The sequence below is a fragment of the Pseudophryne corroboree genome, chromosome 2, assembly GCF_028390025.1.
Source record: "Pseudophryne corroboree isolate aPseCor3 chromosome 2, aPseCor3.hap2, whole genome shotgun sequence".
NCBI classification, from domain to species: Eukaryota; Metazoa; Chordata; class Amphibia; order Anura; family Myobatrachidae; genus Pseudophryne; species Pseudophryne corroboree.
In genome coordinates this window covers 50,751,720-50,778,236 of record NC_086445.1, presented here as the reverse complement: position 1 = coordinate 50,778,236, position 26,517 = coordinate 50,751,720, and the positions used below count along the sequence as shown (strand labels likewise).

The following is a 26,517-nucleotide window of genomic DNA, read 5'->3' as shown; positions in this document are numbered from 1 at the left end:
TCCCTAGAGAGTGACATCACCAATACAGGCAATTTGCTCCGCCTCCTCACAAACATCGTCCTCCTACATGTCGACACACACGTACCGACACACAGCACACACACAGGGAATGCTCTGACAGAGGACAGGACCCCACTAGCCCTTTGGGGAGACAGAGGGAGAGTTTGCCAGCACACACCAAAAACGCTATAATTATACAGGGACAACCCCTTATACAAGTGTTTTCCCTTATAGCATTTTTATATATGTAATCATATCGCCAAATAAGTGCCCCCCCTCTCTGTTTTAACCCTGTTTCTGTAGTGCAGTGCAGGGGAGAGCCTGGGAGCCTTCCTCACAGCAGAGCTGAGCAGGAAAATGGCGCCGTGTGCTGAGGAGAATAGGCCCCGCCCCCTTTTCGGCGGGCTCTTCTCCCGGAGTTTGTGAGATCTGGCAGGGGTTAAATACATCCATATAGCCTCAAGGGCTATATGTGATGTATTTTAGCCATAAAAAGGTATTATACATTGCTGCCCAGGGCGCCCCCCCCAGCGCCCTGCACCCTCAGTGACAGTTGGTGACTGTTGGTGAAGTGTGCTGACAACAATGGCGCACAGCTGCAGTGCTGTGCGCTACCTTATGAAGACTGAAAGTCTTCTGCCGCCTGTTTCTGGACCTTCAACTTCGGCATCTGCAAGGGGGGTCGGCGGCACGGCTCCGGGACGAACCCCAGGGTGAGACCTGTGTTTCGACTCCCTCTGGAGCTAATGGTGTCCAGTAGCCTAAGAAGCAAATCCATCCTGCACGCAGGTGAGTTTTCTTCTCTCCCCTAAGTCCCTCGTAGCAGTGAGCCTGTTGCCAGCAGGACTCACTGAAAATAAAAAACCTAACTTAAACTTTTATTCTAAGCAGCTCAGGAGAGCCACCTAGATTGCACCCTTCTCGTCGGGCACAAAAATCTAACTGAGGCTTGGAGGAGGGTCATAGGGGGAGGAGCCAGTGCACACCACCTGATCCTAAAGCTTTTATTATTGTGCCCTGTCTCCTGCGGAGCCGCTATATCCCCATGGTCCTGACGGAGTCCCCAGCATCCACTAGGACGTCAGAGAAAAGAAATTGCAGGCTGCACCAATGCCAGCGCACTGTGCATAGGCTCACGGTTATGGAGATTGAAGCAGCAGTTCTAGTGATAAGTCTGTTGGTGGTTCACTCTTTCTTTCCTGTGAAATAGGCACTTTTTGGTATCAACCACCTTTTACACCCAGTATGAGGTGGGTGTCCTGATATTAATAACGGCTGCTGACGGGAAAACATTGGGCGGGCCGGCTATCCGCATGCAGGCACACAAATGCTCTGCATGCATGGGCGGATACTCCATGTTTACCTCAGCATAATATGCCGCAGATGCGTCCGTCTAGGGATCAGGCCCTTTGTGGTCCCTGGTAGTGCTGTAATCTTAGACGGGCAATAATTCAGAAGCCTGTTTTGAGAGCTAGAACTTGACTCCAGTTTGACGTTGCAGAACGTATCCCTGCAGTGACGGGAGCATGCTCCTTCCAGAACAAGGGATCGCCTTAGGCTCATCAGGAGCTAACGTCATGTTGACCCTTACACACGACGAATCCATTCGCACAACCGATCGCATGAAGATTGACAGGAAGACCGTTTTCTGGGAGTGGTTGGAAAAACGCAGGCGTGTCCAGGCGTTTGCAGGGCGGGTGTCTTACGTCCATTACGGCACCGGACAGGCTGAAGTGATCGCAAGGGCTGAGTAAGTTCAGACCTACTCAGAAACTGCAAAAAACTTTTTTGTACCGCTCGGCTGCACATGCGATCGCACACTTGCAAAGCGAAAATACACTCCCCCGTGGGCGGCTGCAAAAAGTAGCTAGCGAGCGATCAACTCGGAATGACCCCCAATACCTGGTAATTCAGACTGCATTGCTGCAGCGATCGCAGTCTGAGTTACTCTGTGGAGTGCGCACACGCACCAGCCGCACTGCGATTGTGCACCCCAGGAGTCCAATAAGATGCTATCAGCATCTCACTGGCTGCGATCACCTCTGCCTGATTGACAGGAAGAGGCGGTCACAGGGCGGGAGGGGGCGTGCCAACACTGTTAGAATGCCGCTGGCAGGGCGCGGTACGGACAACAGAGGCATGTCTGGATCATTGGGGGGGGGGGGGGGGGCTGCGTGATGTCATACAAAGCTTCTGTGACACAGAACGCAGCATGCAGGAGTTGCGCAGCTAGGGAGCTACTCGCCAGCTACAAAAGCATCGCCACCGTGCAATGCTTTTGTACCTGTGCGGGGGGGGGGAGGGCCTGAAATGCAGGGCGGACTAGCCAGGTGCTGGGCGTCCCCCCCGCATGTCACAGTAAATGATTGTAGATGTGCTAAATTTATCACCTCTACGATCAACTCTGAATTACCCCCGAAGTCTCCTACAGCAGAACAGCTTTCACATAGAACTAGATATGCTCACTGGTACTTGAATACCCCAAGGTCTTTAATCTCCAGGTTGCATGGACTTATTATCTCATGATATTGCGGAAAGAACTTGATGTCCGGAACACTGAAAGAGGCAGACAAGACCGTACAAAGGCCTAATTCAGACCTGATCGCTGATGTGCGAATTCGCACAGCAGCCAATTATCGAACGACTGTGCATGCGTACGGACCGTAATGAGCAGGCACGAGGCCAAACTGCGAAAAAATCCTGCTTTTTTTTTATCGCAAGGCGAATGCAGGATGATTGACAGGAAGCGGAACGTTTGGGGGGTGGTAACTGGACGTTTTTCGGGAGTGTCAGGAAAAACGCAGGCATTCCCAAGCGTTTTGAGGGCGGGTGTGTGACGTCGGCTCCGGCCCCCGATCAGCCTGTGTGTATCGCACTGTACGTGTAAGTCCTGGGCTACACACAGACTGGAAAAATCACTAGATGATGAGTGAGATGCGAACGGATTTGCAGATGTCCGCCGTCTGGCGAAGTTTTCGGATGGCGTACGCATGCATTCACATACTTGCATGGGGCGGGATTTCACTCTATGGGCGGCGACTATCAAAATCACCTCAGGTCTGAATCACCCAGAGTTCACATGGTATTGCGTGGATGCAGCATGGGATGTATTCTGATGGTCTGTGTATATGGCTGACAGTCATACACAACAAAATACAGTTAGTAGGCCAAGGTCAGAGCACAGATAAGGTAGCAATTCAATTTCAGGCTGGCAGGAGGCAAGGCAAAGTCAGAAAATAATACGAGGTCAAGGGCAGGGAGCGGGAAAGTGCAAACAAGCTGAGGTCATAGCAGGTAGCAAGGAAGACGACAAAGGCCCTCATTCCGAGTTGTTCGCTCGCAAGCTGCTTTTAGCAGCTTTGCACACGCTAAGCCGCCGCCTACTGGGAGTGAATCTTAGTTTATCAAAATTGCGAACGAAAGATTAGCAGAATTGCGATTAGACACTTCTTAGCAGTTTCTGAGTAGCTCCAGACTTACTCGGCATCTGCGATCAGTTCAGTGCTTGTCGTTCCTGGTTTGACGTCACAAACACACCCAGCGTTCGCCCAGACACTCCTCCGTTTCTCCAGCCACTCCCGCGTTTTTCCTAGAAACGGCAGCGTTTTTTCACACACACCCATAAAACGCCCAGTTTCCACCCAAAAACACCCACTTCCTGTCAATCACATTACGATCACCAGAACGAAGAAAAAACCTTGTAATGCCGTGAGTAAAATATCAAACTGCATAGCAAATTTACTTGGCGCAGTCGCAGTGCGAACATTGCGCATGCGCAATTAGCAGAAAATCGCTGTGATGCGAAGAAAATTACCGAGCGAACAACTCGGAATGACCCCCAATGTGCAGATAAGTCAAGGTCAGAGCAGGAGATGCAAATCCAGAATTCAAAGACAATCACAGCAAAAGTACTCACAGGAATCAAAACTTATGGCGGGATTTACTAAAGGGAAAATGCGGTAAAACCCCCGTTTTACCGCATTTTCATATGTACTAAGTCCCGACCGCCGCGTTTTCGCCTCATAGGGTATCGCCATCTTTTTATGGCGATACCCTATAGAAGCCTATGGGATTCTTACCGCCGCCGCCGCCCCACGCCGCATGCCGCCGCGCACCGCTAACGACGACCCCCCCCCCCCCTCCTTCCGGCTGCAGGGGGGAGGAGGAGGAGCCGGGGACTCCCTGCCCACGTCACCTCCGGAGTCTGTACATATGCGATTAATATCGCTGCGGTAGGCGGCAAGAGGCGGTGATTACTTATAGTACATCCCGCCCTTAGAGAGAGATACAGGTGAGATAGTAATGTAAGCCTAGCAATAAGAAAATAGTACATTGACCGCTGTTACCTAGTAACCAGCACTGAAACTGGAAGGGTGCCAGCATACAAACACAGGACTCCGTGGCCGTTGCCAGGCAACAGGCGTGAGTACAGCATCTCCTGCCGCTGAGCCTAACAACTGCAATGACTTTCCAATAATTACTGATATTATCACGGAGTGTCAGATAGTCACAGCACCTCTCTAGGATGGCAGCAGCTTTGTGTGAGATTGAGAGGGGGACATTTACTAAGCCGTGATAAGAGCGTAGAAGTGAGCCAGTGGAGAAGTTGCCCATGGCAACCAATCAGCACTGAAGTAAGATCTATAATTTGCATACTATAAAATTATACAGAGCTGCTGATTGGTTGAAGGGGCCACTTCTCCTCTGGCTCACTTCTCTGCTCTTTTCACTGCTTAAACATTTTGGCGTAACATTAATGCCCAATGCCCCGCCACCTTGGATCCACCAGAATGTGGGCTGTCAGGTCCTAGGAAGGGCTGCATAGCATAATGTACAAGTATTTCCAGAAGAATTTATATTTGAAATTAGCAAGAAGACTGGAAGGTAACATACGGAAGAACGGATGTTCCGGAAGCATAAGAAAAACCTGTCTATTGTTACGGCTTCGATGTGAAATAATAAAAAGTATGAAAGTAAAAAATCAAATATACAGAAAAGAGGACAGATCAGATGTCAGATTCCCTGCAGCTGGACAGATGTGTCTGGTTGGTACGCTAGGCCGGTCTCCCTGCGCAGAAGGCTCGGCGTCTCCCAGCCAGCGACTAATTTTGGTATTTGTTACTGACCGGCAATCACCCTGACACTAGTGTCTTCTCTTCCAGCTTTGACGGCGTTCCCTTTCTTATGCATGACAGCACTTTAAAGAGAACTACGAACGTCCAGGAAATCTTTCCCAACCTGACCAACGCCAATGCCGCCATGTTAACCTGGGACATACTGGAGTCTCTTAATGCCGGGAAGTGGTTCACACAGGTATTTTTGCCAACTTCTATTTATATGGTGGTATGCGTTGAGAGTGGAGTTCGCTACTGCACAGACTCCATGTTGGTTCATGAGGGGAGGCTTCATTCCCTAACCAAGATGGTGGCAACTAAACCTAGTACAGTGAGGTGCCATCTTGTCACTGTGGATGAGCGACGCAGTGGTACACTGCTATGTACTACTTAGCTCCCACAAGACCTGCAATTTACCTGCCTTATAGAAGCACTTACAAAGTCCTGCATATACCTACTGGCTGGCGAGCTGTATCTGAGTCAGTACAGCTGTACCCATTCCTGCTTTCTTAAACCAACTCCACTGGTTAAGCAACTGGGCTAATTATAGGGGGTAATTCAGAGTTGATTGCAGCATCAAATTTGTTAGCAGTTGGGCAAAACCATGTGCACTGCAGGGGGGGCAGATATAACATGTGCAGAGAGAGTTAGATTTCGGTGTGGTGTGTTCAAACTGAAATCTAAATTGTAGTGTAAAAATAAAGCAGCCAGTATTTACCCTGCACAGAAACAATATATCCCACACAAATCTAACTCTCTCTGCACATGTTACATCTGCCATATCTGCAGTGCACATGGTTTTGCCCAACTGCTAATAGATTTGCTGCTGCGATCAACTCTGAATTACCCCCATAGTTTTAAGGCATCCACTGGTATGTACAGAACTCTCCACCTAAAGCCAGTACACACAGCTCATTTTCCAATGATATGAGCACTGCCAGGCTTGGAACATGCTCAAAACTTTATTACAGAAAAGTGCTGATGATATATTCTGTCTGTTGGGGCTGTGGAAGGTCCAAGTTTTTAGAAATGGTTGTAAATAATGGACGTGTCTGTTTCAGAGACCTGAAGTCAGTGCAATGTCAGTCCTACAACTACAATAAAAATAAAGTGAAATCATATAAATGGATATTTTGTTTTGTTTCCCAGAAACCACCGTTTTCCTCCATGGATTCCCTATCAGATCAAGATAAGCAATTAGCGAGGAATCAGTCTGTTTACAAACTGAGTGACTTGTTAAGGCTTGCTAACCGTGCCAATAAAACGGTGATCTTTGACCTTTACCGCCCTCCTAAGGATCACCCTTACAGAGACTCCTGGATTAACCGGACCCTAGAGGTCATCCTCAATGAAACCACGATTGATCCAAAACTGGTATGAAACAATAGAGCCCATTTAGTAGTGATGTTTCTGAAACTACCTTACAGAACAATTATTACCTTGGAAAACGTGTCCTACAGGTTAAACATGCAGAATTAAAAGAATACAAGTTTAACGGCCAGTTTCATAGAAGAATCAAGTTTAGTTTAGCCAAGGTAGAAGTGATGTCCGGTCGGTTGCTAAGAGTTACAGCACACTGGCACAGCTGGTGGAAACTGTGTTGTTGCCGATAGCAACTTGTTAGATTTTCTTGACTAAACAGAGAACATATTGGCCCCTAGGCAAAATACTTAACTCCTTTATAAAAAAAATACCTAAAAACATGTTAGGGCAGTCTGGGCTCTTCTGTTCCCACAGGCCGGTTATTGGGAGCCTAGGGGCCTTATTCTGGTTTGTTAGCAAACCACAAAATCACACTGATGGGCAAAACCATGCTGCACTACAGGTGGGGCTAGTGTAACATGTGCAGAGAGAGTTAGATTTGGGTGGGGTGTGGTCAAACCAAAATCTAAATTGCAGTGTAAAAATAAAGCAGCCAGTATTTACCCTGCACAGAAACAATAGAACCCACCCAAATCTAACTCTCTCTGCACATCTTACATCTGCCACACCTGCAGTGCAACATGGTTTTGCTAACAAACCTGAATAACCCCCCTAGGTTGCCATATGGAAGATCAGGCTGGCAGCACAACCTATTTCCTGCGCACGTATCTTCATTACCCCCATTAATATTAAGTTAGGGTAAGACTTCAGAAATTGCAAACTATATGGATGGTACATTGATCACATGACTGTAACAAAACAACGACCAATCATCAGTCAGGAGTCAGTCTCTCACTTTCATTTGTCCCTCTTACAGGTCTTGTGGCTGGCAAACGATATGAGGTTCTTTGTCCAGTCTGTGGCGCCGGGATTCCAGCAGACTCTGGGCTTCAAAGCGACCGTTGAAGAACTTGTCAGCAATCACATTGTGAAACTGAACCTGCCGTACAGCCAGATGTCCCAGCAAGACATTAGGTAGTATTTACATATAATATATATACAGGTTGAGTATTCCTTATCCAAAATGCTTGGGACCAGAAGTATTTTGGATATCGGATATTTCCATATTTTGGAATAATTGCATATCATAATAAGAAGGTCTGAAGGTCATTTTAGCCAATATTTTTAATAACTTTGTGCACTACACAAAGTTTGTGTAAATACACACAATTCATTTATGTTTCATGTACACCTTATACACACAGCCTGAAGGTCATTTAATACACTGTTTTTAATAACTTTGTGTATTAAACAAAGTTTGTGTACATTGAGCCATCAGAAAACAAAGGTTTCTCTATCTCAGTCTCAGTCAAAAAATTCTGTATTTTGGAATATTCCGTATTTCGGAATATATGTACAGTATATGGGATACTCAACCTGTATATATATAATTTAATTAAAATCAATTGACCATTTATTGCAACGTATTTCACAGTATTCGGATGAAATTTGGACAGTGGGTTGACACCAGGTGGTTAACAGTCAAAAAAAGGTTGACAGGGTCAAAACGTCAACAGTTAAATTGTCGACATGGATTTAGGTCGACAGGGTCTAATGGTTGGCATGCAACTGGTTGATACAAAAAAGGTTGACACGTGGTTCTTCGTGATTTTTTTTATCATTTAGAGGTTAGGCTGCCAGAGGGGATGGTAAGGGTTAGGCTCCTGGCGGAGGGTTAGGGTTAGGCTGTGGAAGGGGACAGTTATTGTTAGGCACTAGCGGGAGGGTTAGGGTTAGGCTGTGGAAGGGGACGGTTATTGTTAGGCACTAGGGGGAGGGTTAGGCATTTAATCCACAAACGTATTTCACGCAAAGGCCATTTTAGCTATCATTTATGTATTTTTCTTGGTAAATTTACCTCAGAAGTTGTAGTTAAGAGATTTCCATGCTACATTAAACTGCCTGCAAACGATATGCAAATATGAATCTACAAAAGAAGAGACTTCTAGGTAATGCCATATATAACAACCCTGAGTTCCCATGTCCCACTTACTGCCTGTCCCATCAGTCAGAATCTCCTTCTGCAGAAGGACTGCCCAGGCATTGGTTGGACTCATCAGTGCAGGATAGGTCAGTCTGAATATCCTCCTGCAGAAGGACTGCCGAGGCTTTTGGTTGGACTCATCAGTGCAGGATAGGTCAGTCAGTATATCCTCCTGCAGAAGGACTGCTGAGGCTTTGGTTGGACTCATCAGTGCAGGATAGGTCAGTCTGAATATCCTCCTGCAGAAGGACTGTTGAGGCTTTGGTTGGACTCATCAGTGCAGGATAGGTCAGTCAGTATATCCTCATGCAGAAGGACTGCCGTGGCTTTGGTTGGACTCATCAGTGCAGGATAGGTCAGTCAGTATATCCTTTTGCAGAAGGACTGCCGAGGCTTTGGTTGGACTCATCAGTGCAGGATAGGTCAGTCTGAATATCCTCCTGCAGAAGGACTGCCAAGGCTTTGGTTGGACTCATCAGTGCAGGATAGGTCAGTCAGTATATCCTTTTGCAGAAGGACTGCCGAGGCTTTGGTTGGACTCATCAGTGCAGGATAGGTAATTCAGAATATCCTTTTGCAGAAGGACTGCCAAGGCTTTGGTTGGACTCATCAGTGCAGGGTAGGTCCAGTCAAACAAGGCTGACACAGCTCACGTATCCTGCAGTATCAATTGAGATATGTTTTGGGCCTCCTGACTTTTATGAAGTTAGAGAGGCTCATTTCCAGGAATAATCGTGCATTGCAGAACATTTCAGTCTGCACACACGGCTGGGTACACCAGGCATACATACAGTAGGAATGGCCCACTCTCTGCCCCCCGGAAAACTTACTCTGCTCCTGCTTTTGAAAGTTTGTGGTCTGTCTGGAGAGTCTACATGCTTTAGTCTCTACGGGCAGGATGTACTGGCGCCCGAGATCGCCAGAACTGCAGGATGTCGGACGATCTCGGGCGATTTTTTAAAGGGGCAATCACTTATTACAAGGCATGGTTTTGATTCCCGCTTTTGAAAAAAATGTTACGAGATTGGCCGGTGATTGCCCCTTTAAAAAAACGTTGCGAAATTGGCTGACATCCCACACCTACAGCGATCCCGGATGTCATTACACTCCACCGTATAAATATAATGGCAGAGCTCTATCTACTGCCATGACTTAAAAATATCGAAAATATTTCTTAGCGATCATTTTATGCCGCAGGCAGTCATCACTGACATGGCAATACGTTTTCTCCAAATAGTGTCAGGAACTGGAATTACAAGATGTATCTACTGTACATTGGATTTTAGATAAAGGGATTATAACCCTACATGTTCTAATAATTAAATATTACTTTATTCTTAAATCCTACAAGAAGTATTTTTTTATGCAAGCAATAAACAGATAATTGCGCAGCATGTTCTCGTGCACACAATGCATTTATTTTTAAATAAACATATATTTTGTTTATGTGATAGCGTGTAGTACACACGGAGCTACACTGTTAGAGGTTGGCGCATGGACCCACAGCAACAAAAGCCCTCCCAATATTACAAGATTCTTATTGTTGGTGGAGTGACTATATTTTGCGTTCTGTTGACCATAAATATATAATAATTTTAGAAGCCTAATGCTTTCCAACCAAAGATTACTTGTTGTTTGTGTCACTTTAATGGAACTTACTGATGTTTTGTTTTAATTATAGGATGTATGCCGCTGCCAATATTACCACCAATCTGTATGTGGTCAGTGAGCCGTGGCTCTTTTCCCTGGCCTGGTGCTCGGGGGCCTATTCCGTCACCACCAACTCTGTAAACACACTGAAGAAGATGGACAGGCCCATGTTCCTCTTGGTAAGAACCTGATGTGGCCATAATTCAGCTGTGTTACATGTATGGCATAGAGCAGGGCTGGCCAAACCAGTCCTCGAAATCTACCAACAGGTCACATTTTCCAGGCCACCTAGCTGGTGCACAGGTGTAGTCATTACCAATTAAGATGTGCTGCATTCATTCCTAATTGGCATTTCTACAGATCTCCAGGAGGCCTGGAAAACATCAACTGTTGGTAGATCTCGAGGACCGGTTTGGCCAGCCCTGGCATAGAGGGTGCTTTGACACATTCTAATGTCCAGAATAGGACTCGGTTTAAGGTACAGACAGGGTTAAGGATCCTGCTGTCTCCTACAGGAAAGGTTTTCCACACAGCTGCACTACCTAGGTGTGATTGCTCTGGAATGAAGGTAAAAGGATTGCAGGATCCAGTGGGCGGGGCTTCCGACGCTGACTAGCAACCGGGTGATAGCTAGAGCTGGTGGGGCATAGCTAGGGTCAGGAAGCCATCTCATGTAAACAAATGTGCTAATATAACATTTGTGAGGAGTAATGAAGCCATCTGACCAAAGGCCTGATTCAGCGATGGATGAAAATGCAATGCTACTTGCAGGCAGCATTGAATTATCATTCGATCTCCAGGAGGACCACGCAGGAAACCTCTCAGTAGAAAAGACACCTCCTGCATGCTGCTGCTATCCCAGGACTGCAACCGACATCACAAGCTGGGATCCAACGGTTGCGATGTTCCACGACGGAAGCGGGGGCTGCGAGTCCAGGAAGTCTGTGGGGTTATAGTCTGTATAGATACATAAATAAATACGTATACATAGATACAAAATAAAGTGAGCGTGTAGCATAATCATTCCCTCGTTTTCTCATTAATTGCTCACGTATTTCCCAATGTCTGCGCTGCAACCCCGATCCTGGCTTGGCAAAAATAGAGAGGAAACAGAGAGAGAAATGCTAGACAATGGGGTAAATTTACTAAGATGGGAGGTTTTTTTTTAGAACTGGTGATGTTGCACTTAGCAACCAATCAGATTCTATCTATTATCTTCTAGAAGCAGCTAGATAAATGTTAAGTAGAATCTGATTGGTTGCTATGAGCAACTTCACCAGCTTTAAAAAAAACTCCCACCTTAGTAAATTTAACCTATAGAAAGACGCCAGACTTGGTCTGAGGGTAACCGAGATGCTAATAAACCTTTGTATACAAATAGAATGTCTTCGCTCTGATTGGTTGTGTGTGTGTGTGTGTGTGTGTGTGTATATATATATATATATATATATATATATAAAATATTTCACTGGTACAATATTCCTGGTGCCTCAGTTGCCAGCTCCCCGCTTGCATTACAGAACTGGGATAACTACTCCATCCTCCCAGTTCTGGTCACTGAGAAGCGTCCCATCTGGTCTGGTCACTGAAAAGTGTCCCTTCAATCGTCCGTGGGGCTCTTCCTCATTGAGTCCAGTCACATGTCCTCTCTGTGTTGTCTTTCAGACTCCAGCTCAGTACAGTTTAATGTGGATCCTCACCGATATCGTCTCTGCTGTGCTGATTGCAAACATCTTTCTCCTGCACTGGTGAGTCCGGCTGATGTGTAACCTAATGACGGAGGCTCTGGGTGCGCGGAGGATATCCATTGGCAGCTATTGACTCTGCTATAAATCTGTATATATATGTCAGAGCTGATGCGGGCGACACTCAACTCACTACAGATTATTATGGGAAGAACAATGATACGTCGCTTGTTTAAAACTAGATAAATGTGCAAACAGATGCTCTGAGGGTACAGATGTGTCCTTAGCGTGTGTACGCCATACTGCGCAAGACACCCAGGCGTGACTGAGACACTCCGAGGGCAGCGGCGTACCGTACAAATGTTCCATCTTATACGCACTGCAGACACAACAATACACCCCTCACAGTGTACTAGAGACATTGGGGTATATTTATTAAGGTGTGAGGTTTTTTTAGACGTGATGTTGCCTATAGCAACCAATTAGATTCTAGCTACCATCTTCTAGAAGCAGCTAGATAAATGTTAAGTGTAATCTGATTGGTTGCTATAGGCAACATCTCCACGTCTAAAAAACCCTCACACCTTTGTAAATATACCCCACTGGGCTGACAATGCAGAATTTTGGTGTTTGTGCGCTTTGGATTATTAAAGCGATGGGGGGGGGGGGGGGGGGAGAGAATATGAAAATATAATGGAGGCTGAAGTTCTTCTTTTGGTTATTAAAATGATTATTATTATTAATATTTTTCATGTTTAATAATAACGCCATAACATGAATATTGCATACATACATAGGATAATCATAGTCACAAGTGGATGCGATTGAGCAATAAGTGCGAGGGGAAACGAGAGCAGAATATTGGGGGTCATTCCGAGTTGATCGCTCGCTGCCGATTTTCGCAGCGCAGCGATCAGGTAAAAAAATGGCAAAACTGCGCATGCGTATGCACCACTATGCGCAGGCGCATCGTACGGGTACAAAGAGGATCGATGCTGGGCGAAGGATTTAGCGAAGATTCCATTCGCACAGCCGATCGCAAGGTGTTTGACAGAAAGAGGGCGTTTGTGGGTGGCAACTGACAGTTTTCTGGGAGCGTTTGGAAAAACGCAGGCGTGTCCAAGCGTTTGCAGGGCGGGTGTCTGACGTCAACTCCGGGACCAAAAAGACCGAAGTGATCGCAGCGGCTGAGTAAGTCCAGAGCTACTCAGAAACTGCACAAAATGTTTTTGCTGCGCTCGGCTGCACAGGCGTTCGCACACTTGCAAAGCGAAAATACACTCGCCCGTGGGCGGCGGCTATGCGTTTGCACGGCTGCTAAAATTAGCAAGCGAGCGATCAACTCGGAATGACCCCCCTTGTTACATCAGAAAGCATGTTGGCTGGATTTGTGTCGTTGCATTGTTGTCACTGTAAGATAACTCCAGGGCTCCTGTTTGTTTTAAATTATTGCCGACTGCCCTTATTTTCAAACTGCAGCAATATGACACCCATGATATGTACATTTATAGCTACAGATGGAGCCCTGTTCATCTATCCCTTTAATAGGATTAAGTGAGCCAGGGCAGTCAGATTTAATACCCTGCTGTAATGACTTAATCCCCTGCTGTATTGTTCTCTCTGTATTGTATTGCAGCTGAGAACAATAGATGAAAGGATTATGCTAATAACCCTTGGTGCACCTAGGCACAGCGGAGAAGCCTAGATAAGCGAGGCCCCATCTGTATCTTCACACGAGGAAATAAAAACTACCTGGTGATTGGTATAACGTATAGAGAATGACTCTCTTTGTGTGGCTGACGGTGTCCTTGTGTCCTAGGTGGAGAGAGAGAGGCTTCTCCTGCTGCCCAGAAAGTAACGAGATTCCTGATAGCGGATTTTACGACACATTTAAAACTGGTGAGTAATATAACCGCGTGATCCGCGTATATACTGTCTCCCCTCTAGTGTACTCGGTACCTAGTTTCTATGGTGTAAATCAGGAGGCTCCTGGGAAATAATTAGACCAGACGGCCGGAGTTGGAGGTGACATAAGTAGGGTCATTTATGAAGCACAAATATTACAGACGTGCAGAGGTTTTCTCTGTGTGTCGGATGTCGGATGTATCTAGTGCCTGTTTGGGAGACTTCCCCAGGCAAATGAAGAGCCACACACTCATACTGCAGGCGTGCAGCACACATGCACCAACCCACTGGAGGTGAGTTACAAAATGCAGACGGCAGTGGTGCTCTGGGGAACTGCTATTGGTCCCAGGGAGTTTATACATTTCCGCCAAAGAGCACAGGGTTACTGAGCGAGATAGTAACGTGCTTTGGCGCTGAGGTTTGCTCGGTCGGATATGCCAACGACTGTTCCAATGCACTGCAAAAGTAACACTTCCATTTGTGGAGTGAGATTATTAATATGGGGTAAAGGAGCGCATTATCAATGGTGTTCCTGAGGGGCGAGGATGTGGTTACTGGGGGTCATTCCGAGTTGATCGTAGCTGTGCTAAATTTAGCACAACTACAATCATCTCCCCTGACATGCAGGGGGACGCCCAGCACAGGGCTAGTCCGCCCCGCATGTCGGTGCCGCCGCCCCGCACAAATACAAAAGCATTGCACAGCGGCGATGCCTTTGTATTTCAGGAGTAACTCCCGGCCAGCGCAGCTGCTGCGGCTGGTCGGGAGTTGTTTGTCGCTGTCGCCGCGGCCCGCGATGTCACGCAGCCGCCGCGGCCCGCGATGTCACGCAGCCGCTGCGGCCCGCCCCCCCCCAACGGTCCGGCTATGCCTGCGTTGGCTGGACTGCGCCTCCTAAACGGCGGCTTAACGCCGCCGTCCAGCCCTCTCAAGCCCAGCGACTGCCTCTGTCTCAGAGGCGATCGCTAGGCAGCGCCGACTGCCATGTGCCTGCGCACTGCGGCACCGGCGCATGTGCGGTTCCGACCCGATCGCTGCTCTGCGACAAACTGCAGTGAGCGATCTGGTCGGAATGACCCCCACTATCCCAGCGGTTCCTGTATGAATGGTTGACAATGTTAGGGTCGACACTCATTAGGTCAACCACTAATGGTCGACATTGATATGGTTGACATGTACTAATGGACAACACATGAAAGTTCGACACGTGAAAATGTCTACATGAGTTTTTTTACTTTTTTTGGTTTGGTTTTCTGTGTAAAGTGACGGGGAACCCCAATTAGTGCACCGCGTCCCCTCGCATGGCTCGCTTTGCTCGCCATGCTTCGGGCAAGGTGCCTCACTCCGCTACCGTTGCGCTCGGCACAGGTTACCGTTCCCAATCGTAGTCCACGTGGATCGTAAAGTATGAAAAAGTTCCCAAAAATTTTTTTTTTTTTAAAAACTCATGTTGACCTTTTCATGTGTCGACCATTTTCATGTGTCGATCTGAACGGATACCATCCCAGTGGTCGAGATCCTGACAGTCAGAATCCTGATGGTAAGTACTGGGGTTGTAGTCTTCACTAAAACAGTAAATTATTTTATTGGTTGACTGACTGTAAGTATGAAGGACGTATATTTTCATATATAAAAGACAGAGGACATGCTGGGTCAATATTTTCACTTGAAAGGTCAATCAGTGGCGGCACAGGGTAGGTGCGGCCCGCACCCGGGTGTCATCCGCCGAGGGGTGACACCAAAGTGCCGGCTCCCTCTCAGTGAAAGGAGCCGGGTGATGCATTGTAACATTACAAGCAGCAACCTGGCTCCTATCACCATGTAGGAGCTGGCACTGCAGACACGTCAGTCTCCGGGGGCAGGCCACAGCTCCCGGACCCCCAGAGTGACGAAAATGCGGGTCGGGGCGCATAGCCACGCCCCCTCCCATGAAGCCACCCCCCGTGGGTTGTCTTACGAAGCCACGCCCCCTTCCGCACCAGGTACAAAAGAGGTCAGTGATGCCTCTGAGTGGCGGACTGGTTATTAGTTGCTATTCGGCGCCCCCAGATTCCGTAGGAACACGGTGAATATTCACTTGCCCGCTTGGAGCTGCAGACTGCTGTCTGTCTGACAGGAAGCGTGCACTCTGTAATCACAGGCCTGTCACACTACAGTAAAATACTTGTCAGTGCTTATTTTTAACATCATTTGCAAAGGTCATTCACTCGGCAGAAGAAAACAGACTAGAATACTTGTTGTTTAAGCAGCAAAACAGGAATTACTGCTTTTTGTGCCGCATACATTGGCGTGTACGTTTGTCAGAACAGACAGGAACAAACCAGTGATGGTCCTTGACCATTGATGGTTAGACACTGATTGTCGATGGATTTTCCGATGGTTTGCCGTGATCTTTAGCAAAAAGGCCTTTTTTAAATAATTGGCAGTTAGGCCTTCCTCTGTTTGGTCTCACCCCCTTTTCTGATTGGTCTGCCGATCACAGCAGGAATGCCCATCAATGGGTGAAATCATCAATGCACCAGTGGCACCATCGATGTGCCCATTCCTTGAAGAAACACCTGCCACAGTGAACAACCTGTTTTTTCTCTCCTAAACTTTATCAACAGCACAACCTGGATGAAATCTGCATTATGGAACACAGATGAGGGCAGTGGTTGCAATGACACTAGTCATTATAGAAAACTCCCACTCAACAACTGCCTCTCAGGCATTGGCAAATGCAGTATTCATAGGGGATAGGGGGGGGGGGGGGGGGGTGTACAAGTGTAAGCATGCACACACAAACACATATATATAATACATAGAACACATACTGTACACACAAACGCACACATAGAACACACAAATATACATATATGCAGTACACACACTCAAGGGACACATAAATACATACATACATATACATACACATAAATACAGTATATACACACATGGAACACACACACACACACACACACACACACACACACACTACACTTACTTTTGGAGACTGCCCCGCAGGGAAGAGGATGCCGCAGGGGTCATTAATGTAGGGCTGGGATGGGGCACATTTCATCACAAGCCCCCATGGCATAACTGGTCCGGCAGTTGTAGCCCTGGCCCCTCATGGCTATATGCCGGAATACGTGGGCCGGCGGGGAGGGGGCGGAGCCAATATGAAGTGATTATATGAGAATCTCAGCATATTGGCTCCGCCCCCTCATGACTGACCCGTGAATCGCGGCATATAGCCTTAAGGATGCGGGGCTCTAATTGCCAGCCATCGGACCACGGCTTAGATAAAAATATAAATGTCCATCGGGGGGGGTTCTGGGTACTCAGAACCCCCCCTGTGTGCGCCACTGTTAGGCAAGTCCCATCATGCATCTGATATCCTGAAACTTTGGCCTTGGGATTGGCTTTGTCATAGCATCTGCCAACATATTGCCAGCCTCACAGTATTTAAGCAGAATCACATTTTGCTCCATTAGATCACAAAGCCAAGGAAGCAAGAGATTTTCAAAGTCGCGAGTGGTCTGCGCTTCTGGCCTCTGGGTTTCAAAGGGCAATAATAATAAATAAAGAACCAGAACCAGGAGGGTTTTTCACATTTAATATTATTGCTCTTTTAAATTCCACAGCCAGTGCCGTTGAGAAGTGGTGTTTTTTTCCCAAATATCTAGTAAATATACCCCTAGGTGTTTAAAATATATTTAGGTATATATATATATATACACATTGCCAGATATGATCTATAGACACATTGGCACATTATCTAAGGAAGTGGAATGTACACTGACTGACCAATTCTTCTCTTACAGAGCTGGATATGTCTGTCTCTGAAGACAGTTATGTCAGGAGTATCCCAACCACCCCAAATGCAAGATCTAACACTGACAACATGGGTTCTGCAGAGATTGCCTGAGATAGAGTCAGCCCGGATACTGCACTCACTGCTCCACTAGTGATCACCCTGTGATAACCTTCACTCTAGATTCATGTGGGACTGCGACTCTCATTGCTGTGATAGGAGCCTGGAACTTGAACTACAGACGTTCTGTTATTTAATGCGCTTTGCTCGCACATCGTGGTAGCCGGACCAATGTTCATGAGAACGTGGCCCATCTGTTTACTAAGAAACTCACCATTTTCATAGTGATTGGTCTAGCCTACAAAATGGCTGCCGTGTTTGCACAATGGATTCACTTCAACGTTTTGCTGGGCTATCCTGTTGTTTTGCTGCTAGTATCTATCCTAGTCCATTGGCCACATTCAAGAGTGTCATTGGTATTTTCTTAAGGGATCCAGTGACGCGAAGACTCCATCAATCTGTTTACCTTATCCTGAATATTTAATTTACTTTCCCTTCTCCCTCATACTACAGTTCTAGACCTGCAACTCTGAGGTGTTGACGTCGTTCTACAATGTTAATTCTTTCTGCTCCTCCTTGTTCAGTAGCCGACATATTAGGTACTGGCAATTCAAAATGTCTCACACTAGGAAGCAATGGTGATGAATATTGGTGCTGGAGCAGGAGAAAGTTGACACCTCATAAGCAACAAGGATAAGAAGACCTACACCTTGGAATGATGAAGCAGTCAAGTAATATGACCATGGGGGAGATGTACTAAAGCTGAAAATGTGGACAAAAATCTGAAAATCCCATTTTCTGAGTCTTGTCCGCATTTCCATATGTACCAAGCTCCGGAATGCATCGTTGGGAGCCGGTGGGTAATGCCATGTTTATGTGCCATTACCCCTTTTACAATACCGCCCAGGAGGGATGCAATCCGATACTTCCCAGCACCCACGTGGTGCATGCGTCACTCTGAAGAAGGGCTCCAGGATCCTAAACCCGGAAGTCCTTCTATCGCAAAGGACAGCTCTATTGGGAGAGCTGTCCTTCACGATTTTAATGCCGGAATGTACCCGATAAGTGGTGGGATGTATCGCATTGTGGATGCAATGCTAAGTACATCCCGCCCCATGTGAGATGCCTTTAATCATGTACACCAATGACTACAGTGTGTACTAAAGGAGATATTTATCAAACCTTCTAAAGAGAACAAGGGGAGCTGTTGCCCATAGCAACCAATCAGACACTAGTTATTTATGCCGCACAGTCCATAAAGTTATAGTTAGAATATGATTGGTTGCTATGGGCAACTCCTCCCCTTGTTCTCTTTATCAGGTTTGATAAATCTTCCTGTATGTGAGGTGGTGAGACTTCATGTTTCTGTAGTGCTACATAGTACTAGGGCACTCACACTTTTAGTCATATTGCAGTAGATTAATCAAGATATCAATCTTGTGGCTGATGTGGAGTTGATCAGAGTTGTCTGTTTGCGTAATTCACAGAGTGTATGCTCAGAAAATAGAGGCCAGTGTGCAAATGATAAGAGGCATATATTTTATACTTACTGTAGAACAGATGCAAGAATTCAAGGTGTGTACAGCTGTGTGTATGTGCAAATATATGCTATCTTTCCAGGTGCCTCCCATTACTTACACCTCTGCAGCGGCCACTTTGTATTTTACTTCTATCTGTTTTCAGATCACTCAAGATTTTAGCTCATTGTTTCTCCAAAGCAGTGTCTATACTGCTTCACATTGGATCAAAAAAAACCTGTCCTATACCAATAAGCTCCAGTAAGATGAAACAGTCTGTAGGTTGTATTCTGGCTCCACACTTGTCCCTTGCCATGCTGTGAATACCTTGGACTTTAAGGGTGACAATAGATGAAGCTCGTTTGAATATTGCCACTAGCAAGTACCTTTAATAAGCTTCTAAAAATTAAAAGTAGAGCTGTTGCCCATAGTAACCAATCAGTTTCTGTTTATCATTTCTATATTGCATCCTAGAAAAATATGGACAAAATGTGATTGGTTGTTATGGGCAACACCACTACTTTTTACCACTAGTGGGCAATGAGGATGGTAGTCTCCAGCACTTCAGACTGATTTTGGGAGCATATTATAGCAAAAAAAAATTTTCAGAACCAAGGTAGAGAATTTTACCTGCTGTATTCTAGAGGGTTTAAAAAAAAAAGTATTTTCTAATCAGATAGCACAATATGTATTATCAACAAGAAGTACGGGGATGTTGCTAAAATGTCGACATTCCAAATGTGGATACTGTAATGTCTGCAAGTTGAAAATATCGACACATTTATAATGTCGACAATTACCATGCCCTTTTATTTTGTATAATTTATGTCCAGTTTGCATCCAACTTGGGGCCACATGTAATAGAGTGAGTTTCAGAAAGTGAGAGATTTGGTAAGGTTTTACAGTTTTTTTTAAAGTGGCAATCATTTACACTGCAAAACCAGGTTGAGCTTGCAAAACCTTACTAAATCTCTCACTTTTTGAAACTCTCACTCTATTACATTTGGCCCCAGGTGTTAGCTTCCCCCAAAGCAAAGCGCAACGCCAAACGCATCACCCTTTGGCTTTAAACACCAGAAAGTGAGCTTGTGTTTGAAATTGCCCTTGACAGACAATTAAATGCATTTTCACAAAGAAAAAGAAACAATGTGAGGCCACGCGTTTCAGTGAACGAGCCTTCCTAACTTTCATTTTCTCATTAAAGAAAAAAATATTAGCACATGAAGAACAAAAAAAAGCTGCTGCTACTAAGGACACCAGGTCCACATTGGAGTCACATTTGGTATTGGAGAAAAAGAATATCATTGTTTATTTTATATCGTTAGTTATATATATTTCTCTAACGTCCTAGTGGATGCTGGGAACTCCGTAAGGACCATGGGGAATAGCGGGCTCCGAAGGAGGCTGGGCACTCTAGAAAGATTTAGGACTACCTGGTGTGCACTGGCTCCTCCCACTATGACCCTCCTCCAAGCCTCAGTTAGATTTCGTGCCCGGCCGAGGTTGGATGCACACTAGGGGCTCTCCTGAGCCCTTAGAAAGAAAGTATAGTTTTAGGTTTTTTATTTTCAGTGAGACCTGCTGGCAACAGGCTCACTGCAGCCAGGGACTAAGGGGAGAAGAAGCGAACTCGCCTGCTTGCAGCCGGATTGGGCTTCTTAGGCTACTGGACACCATTAGCTCCAGAGGGATCGACCGCAGGCCCAGTCCTTGGTGTTCGGTCCCGGAGCCGCGCCGCCGTCCCCCTTACAGAGCCAGAAGCAAGAAGAGGTCCGGAAAAACGGCGGCAGAAGACATCAGTCTTCACCAAGGTAGCGCACAGCACTGCAGCTGTGCGCCATTGCTCCTCATGCACACTTCACACTCCGGTCACTGAGGGTGCAGGGCGCTTGGGGGGGGGCGCCCTGAGCTGCAATAAAAACACCTTGGCTGGCAAAAATACCACAATATATAGCCCTAGAGGCTATATATGTGGTAAATTCCCCTGCCAGAATCCAGAAAAAAGCGGGAGAATAGGCCGCGGAAAAGGGGCGGAGCTATCTCCCTCAGACACACTGGCGCCATTTCTCCTTCACAGATCTGCTGGAAGGAAGCTCCCTGGCTCTCCCCTGCAGTCTACACTTCAGAACAGGGTAAAAACAGAGAGGGGGGGGGCACTAAATTTGGGCGCAATACATATATAATATAAAAAGCAGCTATAGGGGACATAACTCAGTTAGTCCCTGCATTATATAGCGCTCTGGTGTGTGCTGGCATACTCTCACTCTGTCCCCCCAAAGGGCTTTTGTGGGTCCTGTCCTCATTCGGAGCATTCCTTGTGTGTGTGCGGTGTGTCGGTACGGCTGTGTCGACATGTTTGATGAGGATAATGATGTGGAGGTGGAGCAGATGCCTTTAGAAGGGATGTCACCCCCTGCGGGGCAGACACCTGAGTGGATGGGCTTATGGAAAGTAATGAGTGCACGTATAGACTCCTTATATAAGAAAATCGACGACATGCCAAATGTGGGACAGCCGACTTCTCAGCTCGTGCCTGCCCAGGCGTCGCATGGGTCGTCAGGGGCTCTAAAACGCCCGCTACCTCAAGCAGACCCAGATGTCGACACTGATACTGACACCAGTGTCGACGACGATGAGTCAAACCTGATGCCCACTAAGGCCATTCACTGTATGATTGAGGCAATGAAAGAGGTGTTAAACATTTCTGATATAACTACTGGTACCACTAAAAAGGGTATTATGTTTGGAGAGAAAAAAATACCCGTAGTTTTTCCCCCATCAGATGAATTAAATGAAGTGTGTGAAGAAGCGTGGGCTTTCCCTGATAAAAAATTGGTAATTCCTAAGAAGGTACTAATGGCGTTCCCTTTCCCGCCAGAGGATAGGTCACGTTGGGAAACACCCCCTAGAGTGGATAAAGCGCTCACACGTTTGTCTAAAAAGGTGGCACTACCGTCTCCGGATACGGCCGCCCTCAAGGAACCTGCTGATAGAAAGCAGGAGGCGATCCTGAAGTCTGTATATACACACACAGGCATTATACTTAGGCCAGCTATTGCGTCAGCTTGGATGTGCAGTGCTGCCGCTGCTTGGTCAGATAAACTGTCAGAAAATATTGACACATTAGACAGAGACACGATCCTGTTAACCATAGACCATATAAAAGACTCAGTCTTATATATGAGAGATGCACAGAGGGAAATCTGCCGACTGGCATCTAAAGTAAGTGCATTGTCCATTTCTGCTAGGAGAGGCTTATGGACTCGCCAGTGGACAGGAGATGCAGATTCTAAAAAGCACATGGAAGTGTTGCCATATAAGGGTGAGGAATTATTTGGGGATGGTCTCTCGGACCTAGTTTCCATAGCAACGTCTGGGAAGTCAGCATTTTTACCCCATGTCCCCTCACAGCCTAAGAAGGCGCCGTTTTATCAGGTTCAGTCCTTTCAGACCCAGAAAAACAGGCGTGGAAAAGGCGGGTCTTTTCTGTCCAGAGGCAGAGGTAGGGGAAAAAGGCTGCAACAAACAGCAGGTTCCCAGGAGCAAAAGTCCTCCCCCGCTTCTTCTTCCAAGTCCGCCGCATGACGGTGGGGCTCCACAGGCGGAGCCAGGTACGGTGGTGGGTCGCCTCAAAAATTTCAGCGACCAGTGGGTTCGCTCACAGGTGGATCCCTGGATCCTGCAAATAGTATCTCAGGGGTACAAGCTGGAATTCGAGGCGTCCCCACCCCACCGGTTCCTAAAATCTGCCTTGCCAATTGCTCCCTCAGACAGGGAGGCGGTGCTAACGGCAATTCACAAGCTGTATTCTCAGCAGGTGATAATCAAGGTACCCCTACTTCAACAAGGCCGGGGTTATTATTCCACACTATTTGTGGTACCGAAACCGGCCGGTTCGGTGAGACCCATTCTAAATTTGAAATCCTTGAACACATACATAAAGAAATTCAAGTTCAAGATGGAATCGCTCAGGGCGGTTATTGCAAGCCTGGACGAGGGGGATTACATGGTATCCCTGGACATCAAGGATGCTTACTTGCATGTCCCCATTTACCATCCTCACCAGGAGTACCTCAGATTTGTGGTACAGGATTGCCATTACCAATTCCAGACGCTGCCGTTTGGACTGTCCACGGCACCGAGGGTATTTACCAAGGTTATGGCGGAAATTATGATACTCCTTCGAAGAAAGGGAGTTTTAATTATCCCGTACTTGGACGACCTCCTAATAAAAGCGAGGTCCAAGGAACAGTTGTTGGTGGGAGTAGCACTATCCCAGGATGTGCTGCACCAGCACGGCTGGATTCTGAATATCCCAAAGTCACAGCTGGTTCCGACAACACGGCTACTGTTCCTGGGTATGATTCTGGATACAGTCCAGAAAAAAGTGTTTCTCCCGGAGGAGAAAGCCAGGGAGTTGTCATCTCTAGTCAGAGACCTCCTGAAACCAAAACAGGTATCAGTGCATCGCTGCACGCGGGTCCTGGGAAAGATGGTGGCTTCTTACGAAGCAATTCCCTTCGGCAGGTTCCATGCCAGAATCTTTCAGTGGGACCTGTTGGACCAGTGGTCCGGATCGCATCTTCAGATGCATCGCTTGATAACCCTGTCTCCAAGTACCAGGGTGTCGCTACTGTGGTGGCTGCAGAGTGCCCATCTTCTAGAGGGCCGCAGGTTCGGCATACAGGACTGGGTCCTGGTGACCACGGATGCCAGCCTTCGAGGCTGGGGGGCAGTCACACAGGGAAGAAACTTCCAAGGACTATGGTCGAGTCAGGAGACTTCCCTTCACATAAATATTCTGGAACTAAGGGCCATCTACAATGCCCTAAGTCAAGCAAAATCCCTGCTCCTACACCAGCCGGTGCTGATCCAGTCAGACAACATCACGGCAGTCGCCCATGTAAATCGACAGGGCGGCACAAGAAGCAGGATGGCGATGGCGGAAGCCACAAGAATTCTCCGATGGGCGGAGAATCATGTACTAGCACTGTCAGCAGTGTTCATTCCGGGAGTGGACAACTGGGAAGCAGACTTCCTCAGCAGACACGACCTCCACCCGGGAGAGTGGGGACTTCATCCAGAAGTCTTCCAGATGCTGGTAAACCCTTGGGAAAAACCACAGGTGGACATGATGGCGTCCCGCCTCAACAAAAAGTTAAAAAGATATTGCGCCAGGTCAAGGGACCCTCAGGCGATAGCTGTCGACGCTCTAGTGACACCGTGGGTGTACCAGTCGGTTTATGTGTTCCCTCCTCTGCCTCTCATACCAAAGGTATTGAGAATAATAAGAAAGCGAGGAGTAAACACCATTCTCGTGGTTCCGGATTGGCCAAGACGAGCGTGGTACCCGGAACTTCAAGAGATGCTCTCAGAGGACCCGTGGCCTCTACCGCTCAGACAGGACCTGCTACAACAGGGGCCCTGTCTGTTCCAAGACTTACCGCGGCTGCGTTTGACGGCATGGCGGTTGAACACCGGATCCTAAAGGAAAAGGGTATTCCGGAAGAAGTCATTCCTACGCTTATTAAGGCCAGGAAAGATGTTACGGCAAAGCATTATCACCGCATATGGCGGAAATATGTTGCATGGTGCGAGGCCAAAAAGGCCCCAACAGAGGAATTTCAACTAGGTCAATTTCTGCATTTCCTGCAAGCAGGAGTGAATATGGGCCTAAAACTAGGCTCCATTAAAGTACAGATCTCGGCTCTGTCGATTTTCTTTCAAAAAGAACTAGCTTCAGTACCTGAAGTTCAGACATTTGTGAAAGGAGTGCTGCATATTCAGCCCCCATTTGTGCCTCCTGTGGCACCTTGGGATCTCAACGTGATGTTGAGTTTCTTAAAATCACATTGGTTTGAGCCACTAAAAACCGTGGATCTGAAATATCTCACGTGGAAAGTGGTCATGTTATTGGCCCTGGCTTCAGCCAGGCGAGTGTCAGAATTGGCGGCTTTATCATGTAAAAGCCCTTATCTGATTTTCCATATGGATAGGGCAGAATTGAGGACTCGTCCCCAGTTTCTCCCTAAGGTGGTGTCAGCGTTTCACCTGAACCAGCCTATTGTGGTGCCTGCGGCTACTAAGGATTTGGAGGACTCCAAGTTGCTAGACGTTGTCAGGGCCCTGAGAATATATGTTTCCAGGACGGCTGGAGTCAGAAAATCTGACTCGCTGTTTATCCTGTATGCACCCAACAAGCTGGGTGCTCCTGCTTCTAAGCAGTCTATTGCTCGCTGGATTTATAGTACAATTCAGCTTGCACATTCTGTGGCAGGCATGCCGCAGTCAAAATCTGTAAATGCCCATTCCACAAGGAAGGTGGGCTCATCTTAGGCGGCTGCCCGAGGGGTCTCGGCTTTACAACTTTGCTGAGCAGCTACTTGGTCAGGGGCAAACACATTTGCAAAATTCTACAAATTTGATACCCTGGCTGAGGAGGACCTGGAGTTCTCTCATTCGGTGCTACAGAGTCATCCGCACTCTCCCGCCCGTTTGGGAGCTTTGGTATAATCCCCATGGTCCTTACGGAGTTCCCAGCATCCACTAGGACGTTAGAGAAAATAAGAATTTACTCACCGGTAATTCTATTTCTCGTAGTCCGTAGTGGATGCTGGGCGCCCATCCCAAGTGCGGATTGTCTGCAATACTTGTAAATAGTTATTGTTAACTAAAGGGTTATTGTTGAGCCATCTGTTGAGAGGCTCAGTTGTTTTCATACTGTCAAACTGGATATAGTATCACGAGTTGTACGGTGTGATTGGTGTGGCTGGTAAGAGTCTTACCTGGGATTCTAAATCCTTCCTTATTATGTCTGCTCGTCCGGGCACGGTGTCCTAACTGAGGCTTGGAGGAGGGTCATAGTGGGAGGAGCCAGTGCACACCAGGTAGTCCTAAATCTTTCTAGAGTGCCCAGCCTCCTTCGGAGCCCGCTATTCCCCATGGTCCTTACGGAGTTCCCAGCATCCACTACGGACTACGAGAAATAGAATTACCGGTGAGTAAATTCTTATTATTTTACGTACAAATTGTCACCTTTAATTCTGGTAAAAATCTATTTTTGATCCCAAAATTCTCAGCATAAATACAAGCTTTAATATTTTTGTATTTCCATTCTACTTACATATGTAACCATATAAAATAAATCTGTTGTATTTATATTTACATTTTTCTGTTTAAAGCATGTAAAAGTCTGGCTGGAAAGTGTTTTTTTTTGTAATGTTATTTTAATTTTAGAGGGGAAGGTTGTGTACTTATAGTGTAATATACATTACTAGGTGGGTGTTTAAAATGTATGTTAAATTGAACATTTTTGGTATTTGTAAAATATTTAATGCACTTTTATTTCCTTCGGTTTCTTTTCATTGTTTTACTTTTATTCAGTGTCTAC

The 26,517-nt window shown here is 46.7% G+C and overlaps 1 protein-coding gene across 2 annotated transcripts in view; it reads left to right on the top strand.

The window, feature by feature from the left end:
* GDPD4 (glycerophosphodiester phosphodiesterase domain containing 4) overlaps positions 1-20,515 on the top strand; it is a 71,730-nt gene extending 51,215 nt beyond the window's left edge. For both annotated transcript variants that reach the window (XM_063951278.1, XM_063951279.1), the window contains exons 10-16: positions 5,163-5,313; positions 6,264-6,488; positions 7,354-7,511; positions 10,202-10,349; positions 11,836-11,918; positions 13,675-13,754; positions 17,561-20,515. In XM_063951278.1, the coding sequence (XP_063807348.1) occupies positions 5,163-5,313; positions 6,264-6,488; positions 7,354-7,511; positions 10,202-10,349; positions 11,836-11,918; positions 13,675-13,754; positions 17,561-17,664 (949 nt within the window). In that variant the 3' untranslated portion in view covers positions 17,665-20,515. The remainder of the gene's footprint in view (positions 1-5,162; positions 5,314-6,263; positions 6,489-7,353; positions 7,512-10,201; positions 10,350-11,835; positions 11,919-13,674; positions 13,755-17,560) is intronic.
* Positions 20,516-26,517: the final 6,002 nt, after the last annotated feature.